The 26,840-nt window shown below is 39.0% G+C and overlaps 1 protein-coding gene across 4 annotated transcripts in view; it reads right to left on the minus strand.

Annotated features, from left to right (window-relative positions):
* LOC118897357 (aminopeptidase O (putative)) overlaps nt 1–26,840 on the minus strand; it is a 380,228-nt gene that overhangs the window by 114,705 nt on the left and 238,683 nt on the right. For all 4 annotated transcript variants that reach the window (XM_036856496.1, XM_036856495.1, XM_036856494.1 and 1 more), the window contains exons 8-9: nt 9,789–9,891; nt 9,031–9,138 (exon numbers count right to left, since the gene is read on the minus strand). In XM_036856496.1, the coding sequence (XP_036712391.1) occupies nt 9,031–9,138; nt 9,789–9,891 (211 nt within the window). The remainder of the gene's footprint in view (nt 1–9,030; nt 9,139–9,788; nt 9,892–26,840) is intronic.

Here is a 26,840-nt window from a genome sequence, read left to right on the forward strand (position 1 = left end):
AATTGTTTGACATTTAAGATGTTTCAAGAATAGATTTTTTTTTTAATCTAAAGGCATGACTTACACACAAACCCATTTTATCCTTTACTATGGAGAATTTCAAACGCATTCAAAAGTAGCAAAAAAGCATAATTACCTTCACATACCCATTATCCCACAGCCAATCTGCCCCATCCACTTACCTACCTCCTGTATTATTTAGAAGTTAATCGCAAACATTACATAATTTCACCAATCAATGTTGCAGTAAATATCTCTAAAAGATAAGGCATCTTTTAAAACATAACCACAATACCAGAAGACCTAAAAAATATTCACACACGAATGTTCAAAATCACATTTATATTTAATTTGCATCTTGTGTGTTGTGACCAATCTTTTTACCCCACCTAACTCTGGAATCTTGATTTGGTCTCAACTAGGTTTGTCAGATAAAATATAGGATGCTCAGTTAAGTTGGGGGCATATTTACAATAAAAAGTTATTTGTTCTTTACCTGTTATGGGGGTTGTACATTTTTATTTGCTAAATGGGTAAGTCTAGTGTCAACCCTCCCTCATCTGAAGGTTTGATAAGATACATTTTGGATAAATACAGAACATGAAACAAACAAGAACAATGTTTAACTTTCTAGAGGCTTGATATTGAGCAATAAATAAGACCTATACATGAAGGTTTTCTTTCAATAAATTGAAAACAACCCTTCAAACTGGTCCTTTAAAGAGGGCACATGTGTAAGCCCAGATGACCAAATATGACACTGCTGAATGAGCATCCCTCCAGACTAAAACGCCCACCCCAACCAAGTCTGCAGATCCAGGATCAGCACAGGGCTCTGATGAGATCCATTTAACTCAGAGCGTGAGGTGCCAGCAGCAGTGCAGACCGTCGTATTACAAACAGATGGAATTACACAGGAATAGAAATCTGCAAACAATTTGTATGACAAGGGTGTTCTTTTACTATCATGGCATTAAGCACAGCCATCACTACACTGGTGAAGCCAGCCATCACTTCCTACGTGTTTATGGGTGGCTAGGTCCATTTCTTCCAGAGGCAAAAATCTTCCTATTAAGAGCAGTAGTGAAAGATTTATTTCTTGCAACCTCTGTTCTTCTTCTAAGACTCTACTTGCCTATCGCTGCGTCACCCAAAATAAACAATACAAATACAACAAAACTAATATTAAAAACATGTATCAGTCCATGCACCCCAATGTTCATAGCAGCACTATTTACAATAGCCAAGATATGGAAGCGACCTAAGTGACCATCAACAGATGGATAAAGCCATAAAAAAGAATAAAATAATGCCATTTGCAGCAACATGGATGGACCTAGAGATTATCATACTAAGTGAAGTAAGTCATACAGAGACAAATATTATATGATATCACTTATATGTGGAATCTAAAAAAATAATACAAATGAACTTATTTACAAAACAGAAACAGACTCACAGACACAGAAAACAAACTTATGGTTACCAAAGGGGAAGGGGGGGGAGTGATAAATTAGGAGTTTGGGATTAGCAGATACACACTACTATATTACACACTACTATATATAAAATAGATAAACAACAAGGTCCTACTATATGGCACAGGGAACTATATTCAATATCTTGTAGTAATTTATGATGGAAAAGGATCTGAAAAAGAATATCTGAATCACTTTGCAGTACACACCAGAAACTAATACAGCATTGTAAATAAACCATACTTCAATTAAAAAAGAAAAACATGTATCAGTCAAAATGGAAGGGGACAACCCCAAATAGAATAATGCACCTGCAGTGGGTATATTGAGAAAAAATACCAAAGGAAACAAAAGCAATATTTAGAATGCAAAGAAGTATTTTTGACTGAGGTTCTTAGAGTCATTATTTTTATTATTTTAATAATTATTTTGTAAAAAAAATTTGAATTAGAAATTAATTTTTCATAATCTATCATTAGATTACTTTGCAGATATTTCATTGGCTTAATGACAGAATTCTTGCTTCTTAAAAATCCAAGTACTGTAATTATGATTTCTTATAATTTTACTTCATTATCTCCTTATAGTCCATAACAACTTATCCCACATTTGTCCAGTAATTTATGCCCAATTATGTGGGGGGGAAATTACATTAACTCAATGACAAGGGGGAGAATTTAATTGCATGAGAAGCAGGAAATCCAGAGTTAACCTTAATTCTGCCCTTTTGCATTTTCCAATTACAATTGGATCTTTCTTTACAAAACTGCAGAGCGCAATGTTTCAGATTTTGTGTGAATACAAGAAAAGTGCAGGAAGTCCCCAAGAAACCCTGCTTCATTTTTTAAGAAAGATAACTGTCCCACTTCTTAGCAGGTGGCCATCTGCCTCTTCCTGTCTCAGAGCTGAGACCTGCAGGCCACACAGCAGCTAGCTGAAGGCTGCCAACCAATGCTGAGGATGATGGGTCTAAGGGATCACCCTGGGTCACAAAAAACCAATACCTCAAGCATCTCTAAGACACGATGCCTGTATTTCCACAGGCTATGGGAATGTTTGTCTACAGTGCTAGACATTCTTCTCTGTGCTATGCTCCATCCAATCCAAGAAGACACTTGGTCTCATCCAGGCAGTCTTTGTATCATCAGTGGAATCAACTCAACTGGCCCTTTGTATTCCTTTCATAGACATAATCTTAACCACAAAATGCTAGTTTTCCTGGTTCTAGTCATAAATTGGCATATACTCCTGGGGTGGATCCATCATAGAAGCCTTTCCCCATTCTCCACAACAGAATGTTATAAAAAGAAAGATGTCTCTTATGATTATTCCTCCCCTTACCACCTCTTTTCAGTTTTCATCTGTCTTCACTCTTCCCTTCAGCATGTTGGCACTTTTATAAAAACAACTTACAGATATCAATTGGACAAGGAGGGTTTTCTTTCAAGGCTGATTCTAGGATCACTGACAGGATCTAAGACACTGACTTGATCTAGGATCACTGACAAAAAGTCAGCTAGCAACAAATACTAGGGGTCCCAGTTTCTTACCACTAGAGTATGCCTGAAAAAAATGAAAGCCAAAGACAAAAGCAACAACAACAACAACCCTGCTGTTTTGACAGTGGGTCGGGGTGAAATTTTATCTGGATCCCTGACAATTGTTACAAGCCCACACTCTAGTTGAAAAACACATGCCTTGGGAATTTTTTTTTCATTTCTTATTCTCCTAATAATCTATATACTAATCAGGTCAGTCCCAGACAGCTTCTTTTGATTATCACCTAACAACACTAAATTAAGCATTACAATTAAAAAAAAACTACACCAATTTCGGCACATGACTAATTTGGTAATTATTTTTTAGTCCTGGTGAAAGTATTCAACAAAAAGCAGGCTCATGTAGATTCTACTGGATAAACTGACACTGGCTTGATAATTACACAGGATTAGGGATTTCTGTCAGACGTTTTATGAGTAATTACTATGGTCATAGGGAAGGGGGAGGTAGGAGAGGCAAAACAAATAATCAAAATGTTGAAATAAGGACAGTGTTGGCAGCATAAGAACTGAAAAGGAATGAAATGGTCAGGAATAAGTCATTGTTAAGCTCAAGAGAGCAATTTTAGTTGGGAGGTAGAAAGATGATAATTCTGAAATACTGGGCAGATGAGGTATTCGGAAAGGAAAGGATTCAAAAGTAAACTGGAAAAAGAAGAAACTGAGGAACTTCTGAGTAAAAAAACTGAATCATGGTCTTCCTCATCAATAACTAACTAGCAATATAAACAAAAACACAATCCATTAAAAAAAGTTAGCAAAAACTTCAGCAGCAGCATCCAAACAAGGAAAGAATACAGCTTGTGGCATAAACTTCAAAGAGACAACTAAAGAAGAAACATAAGATTCCAACACAGCCTCCATCTCTCCCTCTGTACCACCCCCTCCCTCATGCTTAGCAGGAGTGGTACTGGTGAATTGCCCAAACCCCACAAATTCTCACAAATACCCACACATTTGGAAAGAAACAGGAATATCTTTATTTTTCCTCTCTTTTTGACTGTGAAGGGACTGAAAAATGTTTGCTCAAGTGAGATGAGCAAAACCTGGGAAATAAACAACTGAGGATGACACTCTCATGAACTGTATAGGTTCTAGGGCTCCAGGCTGAATTGGAAGAACAATATGAATTGAGAGAGTACCTGCAATGGAAAAAAGTGGCACTCAAGTTAGGTGAAGAGAATCTCAGCTGGGGACCTTTAACAAAATTTCAAGAGTCAGTGGAGCCAAATTCTTACAACAAAGGCTGTATACAGCTCCAGAGGAGCTCTTCCCCTCCACCTTCTCCATGCATAATATCCAAACTCAAAACGTAGCTCAGAGGGGAAGAAAAACATTCCCAAGACAAGTTGCAAAAGAAATCAAGGATAATGTTCCAATACATATGAGAATAAACAGAAGGTCAGGACAGTGCAACTCATGCTGAGAATGAGCCAGAAGAAAAGTATGGCAACTATGCAAACTAATACAACATAAACCCACAAAAAGAGAGAGACAGAAACAAGAAGCATAGCATAAAAGACAAAGAATCCAGTCTTGAAGAAAACATAATCCAAGGCACAGAAGAAAATTCTCCACGAATGCTTTACACTAAAATATAAATTAAAAGAAAATAATAGCATAAATTCAGTAAAATGAAAGCTCAGACAAGACGACAAAACAACTAAACGAGAGGAAGAGATTTCAAAGCAAAGGGAATAAATTAGGGACCAAAATAATCACTATACAAGCATTAATAAAACAGAAACATCAAGGAAAAGAATAGCTATTAAAGAAAAAAATCAATAATAATTTTATAATAATAACATTAATAATAAAAAATAATATTGCTTGAGATAAACATATACTATAAAGAACAAAAAGACAAAAGCGACTAGAAAACAAGTACGGTGGACAAAGATGACATAACATACAGATAACCAGTAACCTTGAAATTCAGAATCCTGCAAGGGAAAAAAAAATGAATGTGTTCAAAGATACAATTAAGACAATTTTACTGAAAGAAGGAAGAATAGATTCTGAGTCTAAAAATGCACAGTGTTTTCCAGGAAAAAAACTGATGCAGACTCATGGTCACCAAGCCACTTTTGATTAAATTATTAAACATCAATGGTAAAGAATTCTTCTGTCATCTGAGTGGTATAAAGAGAAAAAAATAGACTGACTTTGAAAGTTTCAACAGCAGTATTTAATGCCAGAAGGCAGTTGAGCAATAGCCACAAAGTTCTGAGGAAATGAAAGCATGACCCAAGAATATTATACCCAGACAGTTTGTAATTCAAATACAAAGGCAACAGGCAAACATTCTCAAGCAACTTGAACATCAATTTGCTAACAAAATTTAGCCAAAGAAGAGTTGAATCAAAATAAAACATTCATGAATATAGAAGCGTGGTAAAATGACTGTTAGTGAATACTGAAATCCTTTACATACAGAGCTAGGACTATGCAATGTGAAAATTATATTGTAGTAACAACACACACTATAAATGATATAAATCTCTTAACTATGTAAAAATTAATTAAGAACAATCTAGACTTGGGGGAAAAGTAGTTGAAGTACATAACTACTGGTTTCCTCATCTTTTACATAAGAGAAAAAACTGATGCTTTCTAAAAATAAGATATATATCTAAAGAGAAAAAAACTAGCAATTTCAATCTCTTAAAGATTTTCTGTAATTGAAGAATCTTTTAGGAAATGATCTCTCTTATATTTCTCTGAAGTTCAAGAAAGTCTTTTATATTCACTTTAGTTTCTTTTTCATGTGTTAAATCCAAGTAAAATGAAATTTAAAACATTTCATTAAAAAGCACATATAATATAATCATATTTTTAGAAAATTATTTCTAAATATGTCTTTGTATCTATACATGTGTGTACAATCATACACAAACACACATACATATGTACTATATACCCATATACACATAGATACGTGTATACATATCATATATAATATATAGAAAGAGAGAAAGAAACGGAGTGCAATTTCTAGAATGATGTTCACCTAATATTAATTATAGGTAATTATGGATGGTGAGATTTTGAATGATATTTTACATTCCTCTTTGTACTTTTCTGTACCGCTTATTACTTTTTTTTATAATGAGTATGTGTCAGTCGAAAAAGCAATAATTTCCAAACTTGCTATGAGACTGGCAGAAGGACGACTGGATATTCACATGCAAAAGAATGAAGCTGAACCATCTACCTCACACTGTATACAAAAATTAACTCAAAATGGATAAGAGACCTAAATATAAGAGCTAAAATACAAAGCCCTTAGAACAAAACATAGGCGTAACTTTTAATTAGGCAGGAAGATATTTGCAAATCATTTATCTGATAAGGGACTTGAATCTAGAATATATAAAGTACTCTTACAACTCAATAAAAGACAACCCAAATAAAAAATCAGCAAAGGATCTCAATAAACGTTTCTCCAAAAAATATATACAAATGTCCAATAAGTCCATGAAAAAATCCTCAGCATAGTTACCAGAAAAATGCAAATTAAAACCACAGTGAGATACCACTCACACTCACTATGATGGCTATTATCAAAAAAAACAAAACAACAAGTGTTGGTGAGGATGTGGAGAAATTGGAACCCTTGTGCATTGCTGGTGAGAATGTAAAATGGTGCAGTCCTTATGGAAAACAATATGGCAGTTGCTCAAAAAATTGAATACCACATAATCTAGCAATTCCACTTCTAGGTATATATTCAAAAGAATTGAAAGCAGGGACTCAAACAGATGTTTGTACACTAATGTTCATAGCAACATTATTCACAAGGGCCAAGAGGTGTAAATAACCCAAGTGTTCATTAATGGATGAATCGATAAACCAAATGTGGTATATGCATACAATGAAATATTGATAGGAAGGAAGGAAGGGAATTCCCTGGTGGTCCAGTGGTTAGGACTCTGCACTTTCACTGCTGAGGGTTCAATCCCTGGTCGGGCAACTAAGATCCCGCAAGCTGTGTGGCGCGGCCAAAATAAATAAATAAATAAAAATAAAAAGGAAGGAAATTCTGATACATGCTATAACATGGATGAACCTTGAAGACATTTTGCTAAGTGAAACAAGCCAGATACAAAAGGACAAATATTGTATTATTCCATTTGCGTGAGGTACCTAGAGTAGTCAGACTCAGAGACAGAAAATAGAATGGTGGTTGCCAGGGACTGAGGGGAGGAAAGAATGTGGAGTTATTGTTTAATGGATACAAGTTTCATTTGGGGAAGATTAAAATGTTCTGGAGATGCATGGTGGTGACAGTTGCACAACAATGTCAATGTATTGATAATGCACTAACTATACACTTAAATATGGTTAAAATGGTAAATTTTCTTATGTATATTTCATCACAATTTTAAAGGTTAAAAAGTAAAATTAAAAAAGAGAAATGAGGTACTGATACCTGCTACAACATGAACCTTGAAGACATTATGCTAAATGAAAGAAGCCAGTCACAAAAGGCCGCATATTATATGACTCCATTTATACGGAATGTCCAGAATAGGCAAATCCATAGAAAGTAGGTTAGTGGTTGCCTACAGCTGGTGGGAGGTGGAAATGGAGCAGTGACTGCTAATGGGTGTGGGGCTTCTTTTGGGGGTGATGAAAATGTTCTGGAATTAGAGAGCAGTCATGGTTGCACAACTTTGTGAATACACTAAAAACCACTGACTTGTACACTTTAAAAGGGTGAAATTTATGGTGTGTGAATTATATGTCAATAAAGCTGTTATGAAAAACAATAAAGCTATAATTCAGAAGAGTTTAACAAAAGTAAAATTGAACAATTTGGTGGAGGGAGCACGAAGTGTTCCATGGGAAGCGGATATCAGAGCCTCAGAAGTCACAGTAAACCCAACACTCCTTCAGTGCGGCAGTATCTTGGTGAGAAGTGGTTTGGGCTATTCAGTCAACTGATCATATAAGACTCCTGAGCCAGTTTTCAAGCTGCCTTTCCAAATACATGTTTAGGAATACCGCCCCCCTCCCCTCAAGCAAAGAATAAGAAGAGGGTAGAGACACGGAATGGGTATCTAGTTTTGTTACACTCATGCTATTCCTTGCACATATGTTCAGATTATACATGTACATCCTTTACATCTAACATTGTGCGCAGTTTGACTTCAAAACTGTATATGAGCACAACTGTCAAAAATCAAAAATACACATCAGTCCAATCTGTGCTGGGACTGCATCCTTTATTCTCTATCAGCCACGAGCACTGTTTTCAGAGCCTCTCCCTCTTTGTTAACTTTCTTGCTATGTGCAGCTCGGCCTGACACCCGTATAAACTGACAGAGTCTCTCTCCGACAGTTTTGTGGCCAGACTGTCTGAATATTTCAGTGTATCTTGTCTTTAATCTATTTGTTTATCAAATATATATGGTGTATGTACTGTGTGTGAATCATATACTAAGTACTGGTGAAATAAAGTACTAGTACTTAGTACTGGTGTGGTCTTGTTGAGCTTATACACAGAATGGAGGAGAGAGAAAAGAAACAATGGACCTGTAAAGGAAAATATAATTGTGAAGAATGGTGATGGCAATGAAGGCAATGAAAAAGGCAAAGGTTAGAGAAGAGCTGGGTGAATGCATATCTGCTCAGCTGGAGTGACTCTGAGATTGTGGCACTGACGCTGAGACAAAGGATGAGGAGCCAACCTTGCAAAGCTCATTCCAGGTGGAGGGGAGAGCAGGATTGTTTCGTTTTTGTTTTCAAGGTCACTTAAGGTGCAACTACCCACATCACTGTGCACAGGACAGCTTTGGGTTAGAGTCTGTCCTAAACTACGTGGAGATCACCCTCCTGGAAACAACACTTCCCTGTGTCCACTTCATTAACTTCCTATTTTGCCTATTGTATTAAAATTTCCCTACTTTTTAAAGTTCACATCATCTAGTCACCACAAGCTACACCTCCTCCAATTGTATATCATGGACTCACAAGGACTTGTAAATTACCTGGGAAAGAATCAGCTGCCCATGAAATGTGTGCACAAACTTTCTTAAAAATGAAAAATAGGTGTCATCTCCAAGTCTTTTGGCAAGGAACCGGAGAAGGAAATAGCCCTAAAAGAAAGGAAGAAGAAAAAAAGATACTTATCATGTGTTCATCAGAAAAATGCTTACAAAGTCAACTCTAACCTACCCACCAGCACCTTATGCTCATCTAGAAAGTTTGGACTGACCTGTCCCAGGCAGCCCTTTATATTCTTACCAGTAAGGTCGAGTCTGGTACTTAAGGACCAACTACTCTGCTTTCAACTGATCTATTAATGGTATCACCATCTTGTTTATCCTTGGCTTACATGAAGCCTGGATGTCCATCATGGACCAGAAGGGAAGAGGGGCCCAGCTCCTCTCTCCCTCAGCTATCAGGAAAGGCCTTTACAACTTAGAATACTTTTTTAAATCACTCCTATCTTCTAGGCGGAACCTGACAGCAATATTAAGATTCTGCTCTTCGAAGCTGACATGAAGCAGGGAGAAGGGAGGTACAGGGAAGGGAACAGTTCAGCTTCCTTTGATTCATGCCTCATTATTTGGGTACGAAATGCTTTAACTATTGGACAATCAGAATCTGCTCAGTCAAATGTCATTACAATGTTGATGATTTTTTTGTTTTGCCCCAACCATGTTACTAACCTTCACTGTTTATATGTAAAATCTAAAAAGTGCTGCACCATAATAACTGGCTTCTGCCACTCAGATATGCTTACCTTTAAATAATGAACCTGCATGAAGACCTTCTCCGGATTGAGCCCGTGTTTGATGACAGATGATCCTGAGTCACTCACATGGCCAGTTTTCTCTTTATTGGGTCTAAAATGATGCAGTAAAATTTTCTTTAAGTATAGCATATTCTTAACTAATTAGACCATAATATCGCCTTATTTCTTATTTTCAGAGTTGCCCAACAGCGTCTTAATTCTACTCAATAGTACCAGGTATAATTGAAAATGGTTTATGTTATAAATGCATATACTGAATAGGGAGGGATTTATATCTGGGTTGGCAACCTGAGGTTGGCTACTGGCAGTATTCTACATCATCTTATCCAAGATTAAATCTTGCCAGACCCTCAAGGAATCTCAGCTCCAACATGAATTATTTAAGAAACTATACACTTTTCTTTTGGTGGGAATGTTGGACTGGGAAATGCAATGGAAAATGTAGCTTTACTTGGAAGAGTAAAGAACTTATATCTTTTCCAAAAAATTCTGAAAGCCCCAATGTTATCTACTTCTCTTGATTTGCATTTAGTAATTAAGGCTCCTTTAAGAAATATTCATACTCTAAAGCCATTTTAGAACCACAAAAACAAAACAAGAAAAGTCACAGAGGCCCATGTTTTTAGAACAGGTAGAGACATTAGTAACCACATGCTTCAACCTCCTCATTTCACAAATGAGGGAAACAGGCACATAGAAATTAAGTCTGTATCCAAGGTCTCACGGCTTGTTTTGATTCATGGCGACATTAAGGATTGAAACCAATGATGTCTCCTTATTATCTATCAGTGTTTTCCATTATTCTCTATGGTTTTAAATATTTTTAAATATTCCCTTAATAAAATATAATTGTGTTACAGTGACAATTCAACAACTAACTAAATTCAAAGTAAATGACAAGGTATTTACAGCTTTTAGCTGTTCGAAAACCAGTCACTTATTGGACAAACATTGAAGAGCATGTGCTGGGGTGAGGGGAAGGCAAGGGCTGACAAAAGGGCTGGCACATCAGAAAGGAAAGGGGTTATTTTTATTTTTATTTATATATATATATATATATATATATATATATATATATTTAAAGATTTTTTTGATGTGGACCATTTTTAAAGTCTTTATTGAATTTGTTACAATTTTGCTTCTGTTTTATGTTTTGGTTTTTTGGCTGCTAGGCATGTGGGAATCTTAGCTCCCCAACCAGGGATCGAACCCGTACCCCCTACACTGGAAGATGAAGTCTTAACCACTGGACCACCAGGGAAGTCCCCATTTTTATTTATATATTTATTTTTTGTTGCTGTTGTTTTTAAACTTATTTTATTGAGGTATAGTTGATTTACAATGTTGTGTTAATTTCTGCTGTACAGAAAGTGATTCAGTTATACACATACATACATTCTTTTTCATATTCTTTTCCACTATGGTTTATTACAGTACATTGAATATAGTCCCCAATGCTATACAGTAGGACCTTGTTGTTTATCCATCCTATATATAATAGTTTGCATCTGCTAATCCCAGACTCCCAATCCATTTGTCCCCCACCTCCCTCCCCCTTGGCAACCACAAGTCTGTTCTCTATGTCTGTGAGTCTGTTTCTGTTTCATAGACAAGTTCACTTGTGTCATATTTTAGATTCTGCATATAAGTGATATATGGTATTTGTCTTTCTTTCTGACTTACTTCACTTAGTATGACAATCTCTAGATCCATCCATGTTGCTGGAAATGGCATTATTTCATTCCTTTTTATGGCTGAGTAGTATTTCATTGTATATATAGCGAGGGGTTGTTTTTAAAAGGTAGTTAGTGTTACAAAGTACACAGCATTTGGAATCGGAGAGACCTAGTGTTGACTCTCAATCCTACTCCTTACTACCTGTTACTTAGTAGCAGTTTACTTAAATTCTCTAATCCTCAATTTACTTACTTGCAAAAATGGGGATAACCTTACCTATCTCCCCAGGTCACCTGGGGAATAACTGAAATAATATATGCAAAGCCCTTAGCGAGGGCTGGGGATACAGAAATTACTCAATAAACTTAACAAAATTTTCTAAAGTTAGCAATAAATATTGCTAAATTCAAGGTTGGTCGTCTGATGTTAGAGGCAATAGATTTCAATGGTTCATCCCCTTAATCCTATATGCCCGCAGACAAACATGGAAGGGTGCTGGACCTGAATGGCAGTGCCTGAGGATGACCCAGTTTGCCAAATCAGTCCCTTTGCAGTGTGCTCTAGCTGCCGAGCAAAGAACTCCTGATTAAGTCTCTGCTGAATGTTCTAGTACATTATCTCAGCAGACACAGGCTCAGGACCAGCAGATACCTAAAGGAGAGACGATGACGACCAGCCACTAGAGCTAACTGCATAGTTTGAATTTTTCTAGTTGATCCCTGACTTACAGACGTGACCATACTTGCAGGAATAACTAGTTAGTCCCTTTCATCTTGATTTAAGACTCCATTGAAAAGCATCAGCTTTATTCCTGCACTCAAGTTTGTCCTGGAGTTGAGTGTTTTTATAAAGAAAGCCATGCTGGTTTTGATAGGAAAGCCTGCCAGACACCTTGGGGGGAGGAAGACTTCTCAGTGTCAACCTGAATTCAAACCAGTTTTCCCAGCCCCAAGAGAGACAGAGTTGCTGTGAGTTTCTTTTGCCCTTGAGCTCTGAATGGAGACTGTTAGAAGGGGAGGAACACAGAAGACCAACCTAAATCTCTGCTCCAAAGGCTGGTTTCCAGGCTCAAGTTTCAGATGATGACTTTAGTTGGTGCTTTTTTCCTCTGACTAAAAATGTCCTTCCAGAAAGTATCCCTCTCTTACTCTCCTCTTCCACCCTCTCCAAGTGTTCAAGAAAATTCTTTTACGCTGACAGCATCCAAGGCAAATGTACAAATCCCCAAGAGATTCCTTTTAAAGTAGACATGGTGAGGGAGAGGGCAGTGCCCAGGCGAGCTTCGTGTGAAATCAAAGGGGGCGGTTTTTATGAGGAAAAGATACTCCACAAGTGGAAAAAGGGTGACTTCCATTTCTGTGCTATTCTGGTTCTCATAATACCACTTACTCCAAGTCTGTGCAGGGAGACAAAGCACAGAGAGAAAGCAGGAAACAAATGAACTACCACTACCTACAATAACAGATGACTCTCACAGGTGAATGAAAGAAGTCACACCCAAAAAGACTACATACAAATGTATGACTCCAGTTAAATGAAGTCAAAGAACACGCAAAACAGATCTATGAGGATACAGATCAGAATAATGGTTACCTTTGGGAGAGAGTATTAACAGAGTGGGGAAAAAAGAGGAAAGTTTCTGGGATGGTGGGATTAACTCTATGTTAATCTGAGTGGTGCTTTCATGAGGATAAATAGTAGAAATCTATTGAGCCATCTAGAAATATCTGTGCACTATAGTTTATATATATTTCCATTAAAAAGTTAAGAAAAAATAGATGCACATGAAACAGTACACATTTTGTGAGAATAAAATGGAATCAGTCTAGAAAAGGGGCTTTGCTGTTCATGTGCCATGAACACATGACTAGGGTTAACTAAGCTCTCTACACCTGAGGACCAATTAAATAAAAAACTTTTTTAAGGACATTGTAAGAGGCAGGAAGAGCTGTGGCAAATACAATTGGCTCAGTCTACTCCCATTCTCATCCCCCTTCTTTCTTGCCACTTGTACAATTAAGTCTGAAAAGGTAAACACTCACTTTCCAGGTGTCCTTGAAGTTACAGAGAGTCAGAAGACATAGTCCAGGCCAATGAGACAAAAACAGATGTCTGCTGTAGTTGGGAGTGGGGTTCTGGGAAAGCTTTTGCTTTCTTTACAAAAGGGGAAATATGACTAGTACTATTCCTCTTTCCCCCAAACATGGTGGATGGAGCTACAGCAGCCACTTTGCAATCATGAGGCAGCAAACCAACATGCTATGGAGACCCGGATGGAATGAAAGAAGGTAAACAGTCTTTGATAGTACCATTCAGCTGCTGGCCAGCCCAAGACTGCCTGCCTTCACACTCACTGTATGAGAAAAGTAACCCCTATTTGTTTAAGCCAACATTGCTTTACTATTCTATTAGTTGAAGCCAGATTCATTCCTAATGGATGGAGAATTGAACCAATACTAATAGCTACCATTCCTGTTATCTCCCTGTGCCAGGTACTCTGCCAAGCTTTTTATGTATCATGTCCTTCTACCTTCACAAGAACCTGTGGGGCAGGTACTGTGACGATGCCCATTTAAAAGTGGAGGAAAATGAGGCCTGGAGACGACCACAAAGCTAGTTAGTGGCAGAATTGAGACTAGAACCCAGGTCCATGGAACACCAAAGTCCTTGCTGCATTCTGGGGCTTCCCCAAGATCCAGGCCCCCCCCCAACTCGGTTTTGCCAAAAACTAAGTGGAGAACCTCAGACAACATGTTTACTCTCCCTTAACGCTCAATTTCCTCACCTGTAAAGAGTGTGATGAGGCTCAGATAACATAAAAGCACTTTGTAACGTAAAAGTGTTAAGCATCTCTTCAACATTTTACACCAGTGTTTATTTCCTTGGCTGGAATACATGGAATGTGAGAGATCAAGTTACCAAGGTCGTTTGGGCTTAGATGCCCTTGGTTTCTGTTGTACCTGGCACCAAATGTAACAACTGAGATTAGCATGACCTTTCCCTGCCCACCTCCTTCCTTTTCCACTGCACTCACAGAAGCAATATGGACATTTAGAAAGCTGTCAGATGGCAGCGATATTTGATCCACATGATTTGATTTGGAATCAAACCTCCTGAAGAAAGAACCGATTCTGCAGGACTATCGCCAAGGGTGGGATCTGAGAAAACGCCTCTGAAAGGTGCTCAGGCATGTCAGCCTAGGTCTGAACACCTACTGCTCTGCCACAGCCCAGACGGGCCGTCTGCCAGCATTCTCTGTCTTGTACTCCTTGGCAGTAAAAGTGAGAGCCACGAGATAGCTTCATCTATAAACTTGCCACTGTAGTGCTTGAGCCAGGGACGAAGCATCCCAGAAATGAGACAGAAAGGGATTAATCAGCATTCTCACATCCCTGCTCTATCAGTGGCAGCTGCCCCACAAGGTTTGAGGGTCCGGGAGCAGGGCCTCACTCACCCCGAAGTAACAGAGGAAGTTAAATACTACCTTTGTGGAGACCCCTGGAGACCTCTGAGCTCCAAATGCACAAGTGAGATCTCCTGGGGAAGCAGCATAACACACTGGGTTAAGAATCTTGACTCTGCCACTTAAGTGCCAGGTAATCTTGAGTGAGTCAGGCAACCCATAAAGGCCAGTTTTCATCTGTAAAAAGGGGACAATGATAGCGACCGTGGCACCTCATTAGGCTGTTGCAGTGTCTAAAAGTGCTTAGCCAGAGTGCCTGTTGGCATTTTGTAAGCACAATATAAATGATGCTAATCTCGTCATAATGAATACTGATTGGGGTCAGGGAGTGCCAGCTAAGCCTTCCTCTGACAGGCAAAGACGTTAGAAAAACATCACCCTATAGTTACGTGTGTACGATGTTATCGTTGGGGGAAGCAAGGGGAAGGGTACACAGGAACTCTATTATTTTAGTAACTACTTGTGAGTCTAAAATTATTCCAAAATAAAAAGTTTTTTTAAAAAAGACTAGGCACATAAATGTGGCCGTACACCTTCCCTTTGCGAGACCCCCGATTTTGAGCATAAACCTTTCAGGGGCTGGTCTGTAAGCCTGCTCCTTGTTGCATCATCATCAGAAAACAAATAAAAAGAAACAACAAATTTCAGGTGTTGCTTAAAATTCTAGAAGGCTAGGTATGGGCGTATTCCTGACACCCCTCCCCCTCCCCCCCCCCCCCCCCCAGTCTATACCACTCTGTGAAAAGATTACTAAAATTTTGGGTGAAAAATGGAGGCAGAATGATTGAAAGTACAGGAATTTTATGTCCTTCATTTGTTTTTGCAACAATTTTTCCATCTATAAAATGTGTATAATGAACACTCGCCACTGCCTTGCCTTTGGACAGTGCTACCAAAGAGAACTGGACAAAAGGCTGTGCACATCTTTAACTGATGAAGCTGTATCGTGTCAAAGCTACTGGTGTTTGGCAAGTTTGATTATCTGTGCGCTTTTCACAATGGATTTAACAGCTACCCAGCATGAAGGTTTTTCCCATCGGGGACCAGTATCCTATAGCAAACACAGCAAGATATCACTCCAGTGCTGAAAAAGGCAATTGATAAAATGATTTAAGACAGAAAGAGACATCTCTCCAAGGAGCCACAGGAAAGTGAAGAAGGTATATTCTGTCCCCTGATGGTGAAAGGAGAAGTCAGCTGCTGACGAGGGTGACATGAAAAGACTCTGTAGTTAGAACTGCGGAAAACACAAAAAACTCCTCAAATTTTGCTAAGCAGGGCAGGGAAATGAACGGTGAAACTGAGAAAAGCAGGAAGTAATGAGCATTAATAAAAACCCAAAATAGTCCTCAGGTTTTGAATGGCCATAAATCAGAAATTCCTTTCTAAGAAATGAAATCCCCCCAAAAAGAAAAAAACATGGAACAGACTAATACAATAGTCTGAGCAGTATACCATCATATTCAACACACCAAGAGGTAATTTGCACATGTTTTCAAAGGAGACGAAGAAGAAAACAGAGAGCAAGGAGTGCCCCGGAGGTTTCTGATAAGGTGGGTTGTCAGAGGACATGCACAAAAGAGGAAAGGGGGGATGCTGGAGAAAGCTCACTACAAGAGCTGGGAAGCAGTAAAATCATTGCCAGGAAGGCAGAAATTCAGAATGAGCCGGTGCTAAGGGAGAGTGCCCAGGGCAACAAAAAGGGCTTTTGAAGTGATGTTTGGAGCCTAAAGAAGACCAGGTGTTAAGGGGCGACAGAACGAATAGAACTACTTGACTCCCACTTTGCTTCAACTTTCCTGCCAAGGAGAATAATTTTCAAACTATACATGGTAGAACAAGCACTGTTATGTGGGAACTGATGTTTCATACTTGGGAACTGATCCTTGGTACCGGTGGAGAGGGCTCCTTCATCCTTTAAAGGAGTTCTGACTCCAGGACCAGGTGAGGGACATGCCACAGCTTGGAAAACTTCCATCTGCAATCACAGGCCCCTGGAGGTGTCAAATCATGGAGACGATGGGAAGGGGGCTGATGGAGATAGACAAATGTCATTCTGATTGCAAAGGAAGAGGGAATAAGAGGAGGGGAGGCAAAATTTGTGACTAGGTATTGAACAGATAGTTTGTGAGCACCTAGAAAATGATGGACTGCAAGGAGGTTGCATGGGATCTTGAGGGCCACTTCCAGAAATTCACTGTGGGTATCAGGCATCCTGACTTCTGGCAGCTGGCAGAATGGATGTGGTGGTTAGCATATGGTGGCTGTTTCATGGCTTTATAGAAGGTTCAGAAACAGAACCCCAAGGCTGTTGATTAAATTACTTGCTATAACCAGGAGGGAGTCCTTAGGGCTGTGCCCAAGGAATGATGACTTATTGGCTTAACAAATTTGCAAATAAGTCGAGTCTGGAAGTCTAGCTGGTTGACTGACAGCATCTACAGTCAAGAACAGCAACCACAGGCTGGAATGAGGATCCAAAATTAATAAAAACAATAGTTAGTAAGGACAAAGAGGCTTTTAAAAGTTAGTATTTACCTATGAAAAAGATTTAGTATATTAACTTGTCTGTAAACTCAACATGTAGCAAGAGGGGAATGATGTGGCTTCCAAAACAATAAACATAATAGTAGGTGGGATCAATAGGAGCAATGGGGTGTAACGGGGAGTCCTGCTGGGAACGGGGGCAGACATCATGGAGAGCTGGGCTCTGGAGCCAGACTTGCCTTTGCTTGCATCCTGGCTCTGCCACTCCCTAGCGGTAGAAAGGTGGTCAATTGCTATACGCATCTGCTTCCTCATCTATGAAATGCGGAGGAAGACGGTACTAGTACCTATCTCATAGGGCCATTTTGAGGATTAAATGAGACAAATGTACATAGAGTGCTTAGAATAATGTTTGGCGCATCGGAAGCACTCAATGAATGTAACCAAGGAGAAGAAAATGCATGGGAGTTGAAATGCTAAGACTGCCCTGAGAAGGCGTATGATACTAGGTTTAAAAATGAAATATGGTGTATATGTGAGTGCTTTCAACTAATCCTATTAATGCTTGTCCTTTCTTTTCTGGATTATCCAGATCAAGGGAAGCAATAATAGTTACACTCTTCACAGGTGTAACCTCAAACAGAGTGCTATATTCAGTTCAGGTGTCACATCTGGAGAAGGCCACTGCCAACAAAGAGAACAACAAGGAACCAAGCCCAAGATGGGAACCGTTCTCCCAACCCTGTGACCTAGTGACTAGAAAAGGAAAGACAATGGTCTTCAGACATGTGGACTGTTTGTGTGAGAACAAGGCGAATCCTGTGCAACTCTGGAGGTAAGGGCTAAGAGGACAGGGCAGACTTTATAGGGAGGCAGCTTCCAGCCCGATCCAAGGAAGCCCATTCTAAGATAAGCTGTTCCCATGCGGAAGCTGCTGCTTGCTGAAGCAGTGAGATCTGGATGCTGGGAATACTCAGGTAGAAGCTAGGTGGCTGTCTGTCAGGGATATGGAAGGCTAGGCAAAATCACTTTTAAGGCCCTTTCTGACCCTAATATTCTATGATTGTATGAGGTAAGAGAGCCCAGAGTATATTTAAGCTGTAGCATTTAGAAGTAAAACATCATTCATCTGCTGCAGTGGAGTCAGTAAGTTTGCTATGCAGCCTTGGGTTTGCTAAATCCACAAAGGGTGATTTTCATTAAAAAAAAAAAACAAAAAAAAAAACCTAAATGAATTAGAGGAACCATAACTGAATTTTATTCAACCACATATATTCAGGGATAGACTTAGCTAAAGAGTATAGGATCCAAGCAACACAAGGCTCTCATTATCTTTTTTACAGTGTTGTGTTTGAGAGGTGCATATGCAATATACCTGAACTAGTATCCTCATAAGCCGGGTTAAAAAGGGCTAAGGTGATCATAATGAAGCACAGGCTGTCAGTCTGCTCCACACATTCAGAACACAGGAATATACAGAACCTGAAAGTTACAGGAAGCAAAAGTAGAAAGGGTAAAAATGGAAAACTTTTTTTGTAATGTGTCAAAAAAAACTCCATGACTTTATCTTGGAAAGAGACAAATGAGACAAATGCTGACTTCATTTTACAAGGGGAGATTAGAAGCACGTTTTGAACACTAACAGCATGTGTGGTGCTGTGTGCTGAGATAATGGGAAGGATCGTCTCATCTCATGACTCAAAGAGGAGCAGATGGTCTGTGGGAGCTGGAGAAGGACTTTTCCCTCCTCCGTGGAGGATGGCACAGTGCTGGGGACTTAGAGGTGGCAGCGGGTGCAGGGCTTGCGTGAGTTTGAAGCCCAACACACACCAGGATGTAAAACAGGACGAATAGTTGGGAGAGCAGCTCTGTTCTCAGTCTTGTGGGCAACTGTGTACTATATTTAGGTCTTACATTTAACATTCATATGTTAACTCTTCAACACAGTATGGTTAGTGAAAGCAAAAAACTAGAAATTACCAACATGTCCAATGGTTAACAAATGGTTAGTCAGTCATGGAGTGTTCATACCCTGGAATATTCTGGAGCAGTTAAAAAAAAGGACCTGCATGCATCGATAACAGAACAATAGTCAGGATTACAGGGGGTGGAAAAAACTAACACACACACACTGGTGCATATACACTTGTACTTGAGGGATGCTTTCTTGGAAGTGAATCATCTCTATGAGGGGTTGTTATACCACAGACACTATGGAGAAGTCTTCCTGGCATCCAGCACTGGAAATGGCTCCTCAGGTCTCATGCAATGCCCTGAGGACAGCAGTTGCCTGCTGCCGTAATTTCTTCTTCCATCTCTCCTTGGACAATTGCTGGTCAACCCTGCTAAGGCTACAGTGATGTTATAAAACATCCAATGATTTCTATCAATCCCTCTCTTTTTTAAACAATTGAGATATAACTTACATATCATAAAATTCACCTTTTGAAACATGTAAAATTCGGTGGTTTTTAGTATACTCACAAGGTTGTACAACCATCGCCAGTACCTAATTCCAGAACATTTTCATCACCCCCAAAAGAAACCCTCTAAGCAGTCACTTTCCATTTTCTCCTCCTCCCCCAGCCCCTGGTAACCATTAATCTACTTCTTTTCTCTATAGATTTGCCTATTCTGGATGTTTCAGATAAATGGAATCATACAACATGTTGCCTTTTGCGTCTAGCTTCTTTCAGAGAGCATAGTGTTTTCAAGATTCATCCATTTTTGTAGCACATATCAGTAGTTCAGTTCCTTCTTATGGCTGATTAATATTCCATTGTATGAATATAACACATTTTATTTACCGATTCATTCCTTACTGGATGTGGGTTGTTTCCACTTTTTGGCTATTAAGAATAATGCTTCTATGAACATTCATGTACATGTTTTTGTATGGACTTATGTGTTTTCATGTCTCATATATACCTAGAAGTGGAATTGCTGGTTTGTATGGTAACTCTACGTTTAACCTTCTGAGGATCTGCTGGACTGCTTTCCAAAGGAGCTGCACCATTTTACATTCCTGCCAACAGTGTATAAGGGTTCTAATTTCTCCAAATCCTCACTAACATTTGTTCTTATCTGTCTTTTTCATTATAGCTATTCTAGTAGGTATGAAGTGGTATTTCAATGGGGCTTTGATTTGCATTTCTCTGATGGCTAATAATGTCGAGCATTTTATGTGCTTATTGGACATTTGTTTATCTTCTATGGAGAAATGTCTATTTAGACCCTTTAACCATTTTTAAATTGGGTTATTTGCCTTTTCATTGTTGAGTTGTAAGTGTTCTTTATATATCCTGGATACAAGTCCCTCAGATATATGATTTGCAAATATTTCCTCCCATTCTGTGTTGTCTTTTCACTTTCTTGATAGAGTCCTTTGAAGCACAAAAGTTTGAAATTTTGATAAAGTTCAATTTATTGATATTTTTCCCTCTTTGATTTTTGACCCTTTTTAGGTGTCATATCTAAGAAACTGTTACCTAAACCAAGTTCATGAAGACTTATACCTATGGCTTTTTTCCTAATAGTTTTATAGTTTTAGCTCTTACATTTAGGTCTTTGATCTATGTTGAGTCAATTTTTGTATGTGGTATGAAGCAGAGGGTCTAACTTCATTCTTCTGCATGTGGATATCCAGTTGTCCCATGAACATTTGTAGAAAAGAATATTCTTTCCCCCACTGAATAGTTCTGGCACCCTTGTCAAAAACCAACTGACCATAAATGAAAGGGTTTGTTTTTAGACTCTCAGTTTTATTCCACTGATCTATATGTCTGTCCTTATGCCAGTATCACGCTGTCCTGAGTACTGTAGCTTTGTAGTAAGTATTCAAACTGAGAAGTATGAGTACTCCACCTTTGTTCTTCTTCTTCAAGACTGTCTTGACTATTCTGGGTCCCTTGAATTTCCATGTGAATCTTAGGATCAGCTTGTCCATTTTTGCAAAAAAAAAAAAAAAAGGCCACTGAAATTTTAACAAGGATTATCCTGGATCTGTAGATCAGTGTAGGGAGGATGGCATCTTAATGACCCTAAGTCTTCCAATTCGTGAACACAAGATGCTTTTCCATTTATTTAGTTCTTTAATTTCTTTCAACAGTGTTTTGTAGTTTCCAGTATACATTTTGCACTTCTTTTGTTAAATTTATTCCTAAGTATTTTATCATTTTTGATGTTATTATAAATGAATTTATTTTTTAATTTCCTTTTCAGATTATTTATAGCTAGTGTATAGAAACACAACTCTCTTGATGAATAAAGAAGGTGTAGTATACACAATGGAACATTACTCAGCCATAAAAAAGAATGAAATAATGCCATTTGCAGCAACATGGATGGACCTAGAGATTATCATACTAAGTGAAATAAGTCAGATAAAGACAAACATCATATGATATCACTTATATGTGGAATCTAAAAAATAGTACAAATGAACTTATTTACAAAACAGAAAGAGACTCACAGACATAGAAAACAAACTTATGGTTACCAAAGGGGAAGTTGGGGAGAGGGATAAATTGGGAATTCAGGATTAACAGATACACACTACCATATATAAAATAGATAAACAACAGGATGTATTGTATAGCACAGGGAACTATATTCAATATCTTGTAATTAACCAAAATGGAAAAGAATAGAAAAAAAGAATATACATGTATACATATATATATATGTATAACTGAATCACTTTGCTGTACACCTGAAACTAACACAATATTCAATTTAAAAAAAAAGAAACACAACTGTCTTTTGTATATTGCTCTTGTATCTTGCAATCTTACTGAACTTGTTTATTAGTTTTAACAGTGTTTGGGGGAGGATTCCTTCCTTCAGATTTTCTATATATAAGATTATGTCATCTGCAAAAAGATAGTTTTACTTCTTCCTTTCCAACGTGGATGTCTTTTATTTCACTTTCTTGCCTAATTGCCTTGGCTAGACCCTCCAGTACAATGTTTAACAGAAATACAGTCCCCCTTTTTTATCCCTTCTCTCCTCAACCACTGACTTGAAAGGGGGAGGAGTCCCTATAAAACTGGATTTTAATATGTAGCAAGAAGTTTTTCTTACTACATATTAAAGACATTATGTGTCTTTGAAGCAGGTTCAGTCAAATAGTTGCACAGTTTTTGTCAGCCGTTCTCGGTCAAAACTATTGGCCAAAACACGATAGTTTTGGGGAGCATGGGGGAGACCTACAGGGAGTAAGCAAATAATTTGTAGAACAGAGTCAATTTAGGATTACATGAGAAAGTACTCACTGGTTGAGAGTTTTTCTGAATGGGAAACTAACACTCATTAGCTAAGAATGTAATATACATGGTGCTAGGATTGGCTGAGGGCATGAGATATCCTCCAAGGATGAGAAAAATAGGAGTGAACTATTATAGGTTGGTTTATGGAGATGAATTATTTTTTAAGAAAATATTTCATGGGCAAATACTGTTATAATGAATCAGTGCCCCACAGGGCAGCACTACAGGAAAATTATGCACATATACTTATAAAATTTATTTTCTGAAGGATTCACAAGAAAATGCTAGCAGTGATTACCTTAGGGAGAGGACTACGGTGGTGGGGATGGAATTTTATACTTTTCTAAACTGAAATTTCCTGTGATATACTTGTATTTTTTAAAAAATGGTTAACTAAATAGTGATTATGAACTACTTTATTCCTTCTTTATGTTTTTCTATATTAAAAAAACTCCACCAAGTGTTATTGCAAAAATGAAACACCATGTACAGTAAGTATGTTATTAGGGGCCTATAAAAGAGAATTCTACCCCTGCCTTAGAAATACCTGAGTGATGAGTAACCAGAGAATGGTCTAGAAAAATGAAGAAGTAAGGGTTATTTGAGTTCAACTATTCAGGATATGTCTGTCATCTTTGCTGGGTAAAAGAAGTGAGAGCTGAGGGTGTCCCTCCAACAGGAAACAGGAACTGAGTGGGCAGCTCAAGGGGGTGGAGCTGGCCTTTGAGACAGGAAAGGACAGAGTCTGTTTCTGGCTGGCTGAGAGCCCTCAAGTTTTTCAGAAAATGCTGGCACAGGTACAGAAGCCTCCAGTCACAAAAGGGTAGAAACAGTCTACATGCCTAGCATGTGTGGTTCAAATTAAAAAAGCAAAACAAACAAACAAACAGCAAAAAAAAATGGACAGGGAGAATGGGGTGGAGGGGACCCCAAGCCTGAGTGATGGAGGGTGGAGGGCAGAAGTTCCAGGATACAGAGGTAGAGATTTAGGAACCTCACAGGCCAGTGCCAGTGGTCCGAGCTCAGGTTAGAACTCTTGAAGGCCATAGAGGCAAGAATGTTTTTCTTCTCAGGGCGGTAGTCAGATTCTGTATAGGGGCCAGGGAAGCTGTACAGAGCTGAGCCAGAGGGGACACCAGGGTGGCCCTTATGTAGAGATTAGACCAGAAGTAGGTTCCAGGAAGGTATGAGGATCCCATTAGTCTTAGAAGCATTGCCAAGTTAATTCTTCCCTCAAGCTATTCATTTGAGCATCTTTGTTTAACATTCAGATTTTTTTTTGGAGGGGGGGGGGATGGTTTGCTTTTAATCCTATCCTTTTCATTTGTAACCAGGCATTCTCTTGCGCTTTAAAAAAAATATTCTCTTAACTTCTTAGCAAAATTAACTTTTTGAACATTCCAGCCAAGTGTAAGTTTGTGAGGAGGAAAAGCAGGTGTTTCCAGGCTCTGGTTGTTAAAGAGAGACGAGCAGGATGCCTCTGTGGTTGCCATCCGGAGGGTGGCAGCAGTGAAAGCAGAGACAGAAACCAGAATGAACCAGGAGGGAGAGTGAGGCTGCCCGTGGGGGCTGTGTCCTTGTGCCTCTGTCACTTGTTGGGCAAACTTTTATCAGGTGCCAGAGGGTCTAGATGACAGTATCTAACATGTGTTGAGTATTTACTATAGGTTGAACCACAGGAAATTGCCGATAATCAGTTATTTTAGATCCATCAGAATGGCAATTTCCTGTGATTCAACCTAACACATGTGTTCTAAATGATTTGCACGTACTCATGGCATTTATTCCTCACACTCACCTATAAAGTGGAAACTGTTGTGTTATTATTCCCATTCCATTCTACAGCGAGGAGTCTAAAGCTCAGTATGGTCGTGGAACTCTCAACGTCACATGGCAAGTAGTGGAGTCAGCACTGAACTCAAATCCAGGCAGTTTGTCTTCCAGGCTTGCTTAACCCTATACTACTTTTCCTGCGTTGAGAACTGAACACTGACAAGCCCCGGAGAGAGTTCACTTCTGCATCTTCAGTTGATGTTTCTCTAAAATGAGGCAGAATAGACCAGGTCTTGGTCAAGAAGGCACTGGGACTGTTGCCCTTCACTCTCTTCAAAGTCGTAATGAACTCCACAAAGCTCACATATTCAACCAGTTCCTTTATTGGGTCCATCCTTATCTGCAATCAGGGATAGCTTTACATCATATTATTAGAAGACTTCTTGAAGCTGTATTGACATTTCAATCAGTTTTGAGTAACTCCAACGCGACTCATTCAGAGCCTTATTAGGCCACCCAAGAAGAGGATTCCAAGTTCTTCTAATCTCAGGTCTGGGTTCCTGAAACAGCCATCTAATTCTATCTGGCCTCTCCACTCTGTCTATCTGATCATGTGTTATCCCAAAGGCTGGGTAATCTTCCCAGAACTCTGTTTGCATTACATCATTCTTGGAACTGAAAATAGCTCCCCACCGCCTGGATGGTCACACGCAAACTTGAATTTGGCATCTAAGGAACTCCATTACTTAGCCTGGTCCACCTTCAGTCTCATAGGTTCTTAATGGCTCTCCTCTTCAGTAAACCCATTCTCACTTAATGGACATTTCCACAGTCAATTCACTGTTTATGCCTGCCAGGCTTTGCTCATTGAGTTCCCCTCCCTTCACTGCTTTACCAGCCTCAGTGAAATTCTTTCTCACCATCCCAGCTCAAGCCTCACATCTTCCCAATGGCCCTTTCTAACTAAGCTTACCAATATTCAACTCTCAGCTCTTTGAATTCTGAGGGTGCAGCCTAGAATTTGTCTATCTATTGTCTTGTGACCAATATTTCAACTCTCTGAATAATATACAAAGAAACTCAGGGACAGAGATCATGTTGTCTACAGCATTCACTTCTTCAATATTTATCAAGCACCCACTCAGTGCCAAGCACTGTGGTATACAGAAGCAAAGAAGACATAGTCCCTAGGTTCAAAAGGCTGATGGGTCAGAAGAGAGATGTATCAAGCTGGGCAATGTGAAAACACTGTTTTTATAGGTTAAAAATAGTCAAATATTGGCAATTTAATATGGCTCATTCTAAATATAATCATAAAATAATGTAGTAAGGTCATGGGTGGAGATACAAGCAGAGCATTTAGTGGGTAGAGAGGAGGGTCACCAGCTTATCCTGTCAGGGTAGGGCCTGAGACTTCTGGAAGGCAGTGATACCTGTGCTGGGTCAGAATGATCTGGAGTCATGCAACAAAGGAAGGATATTCTAAATAGAGACAATATGAAAAAAAGGCAAGGAGATAAGAAAGAACAGGCAGACAGTAGATGTTATGGGCTGAATTACATCTCTCCAAAATTTTTATGTTGAAGCCCTAACCAACCCCTAGTACCTCAGGATGTGACTGCATTTGGAGATAAGGCCTTTAAGAAGGAGTTAAGCTAAAATGAGGCCATTAGGTTGGACCTTAATCCAATCTGGTTGGTGTCTTTATAAGAAGAGATTAGGACATACAAAGAGACACCAGGAGTGCAGACACACAGGGAAAAGACCAAGTGAGGACCCAAAGAGAAGGCAGCCATCTGCAAGCCAAGGAGAAACACCTCAGAAGAAACCAAACCTGCTGATACCTTGATCTTGGACTTCTAGCCTCTATAACTGCAAGAAAATTAATTTCTGCTGTTTAAGCCACATACCAGTGTGTAGAATTTTGTTATGGCAGCCCTGGCAAACTAATACAGTAGGGTTCTATGAACTATTTGGGGTGGCTAGAGAGTGAAGCAAAGAATGGTAAGAGAAGAGACCAGAAAAATGGGAGCGATGGTGTGCCGGGCTTTGCCTGCTGTGGAAGTTTTTCCTGGAGACAAGGGGAAACTTTTGAAGAGTTTTAAGCAAGGAGGTGGCAGAATCATAATGGGTTTTAAGTAGAGCTCCTCAGTGGCAGTGAGGAAGATGGATTTGATGGGGCAAGACTACAGGTAGAAAAAACAAGTCAGAGGATATTAGATTGGTGCAAGCAAGCCATTAAGCTCTAAACAGAGAGAGACAGTGGTATTAGGGGTGGAGAAAGGTCGAATTGAGAAAGACTTATGAGGTAAGTTCATAGTGAAGGCTTAAACCCTCCCAGGGGTGGGGGAGTAAAGCAGAGGGAGGAATTGG

This window comes from Balaenoptera musculus, chromosome 6, assembly GCF_009873245.2.
Source record: "Balaenoptera musculus isolate JJ_BM4_2016_0621 chromosome 6, mBalMus1.pri.v3, whole genome shotgun sequence".
In the NCBI taxonomy this organism is placed as follows: Eukaryota; Metazoa; Chordata; class Mammalia; order Artiodactyla; family Balaenopteridae; genus Balaenoptera; species Balaenoptera musculus.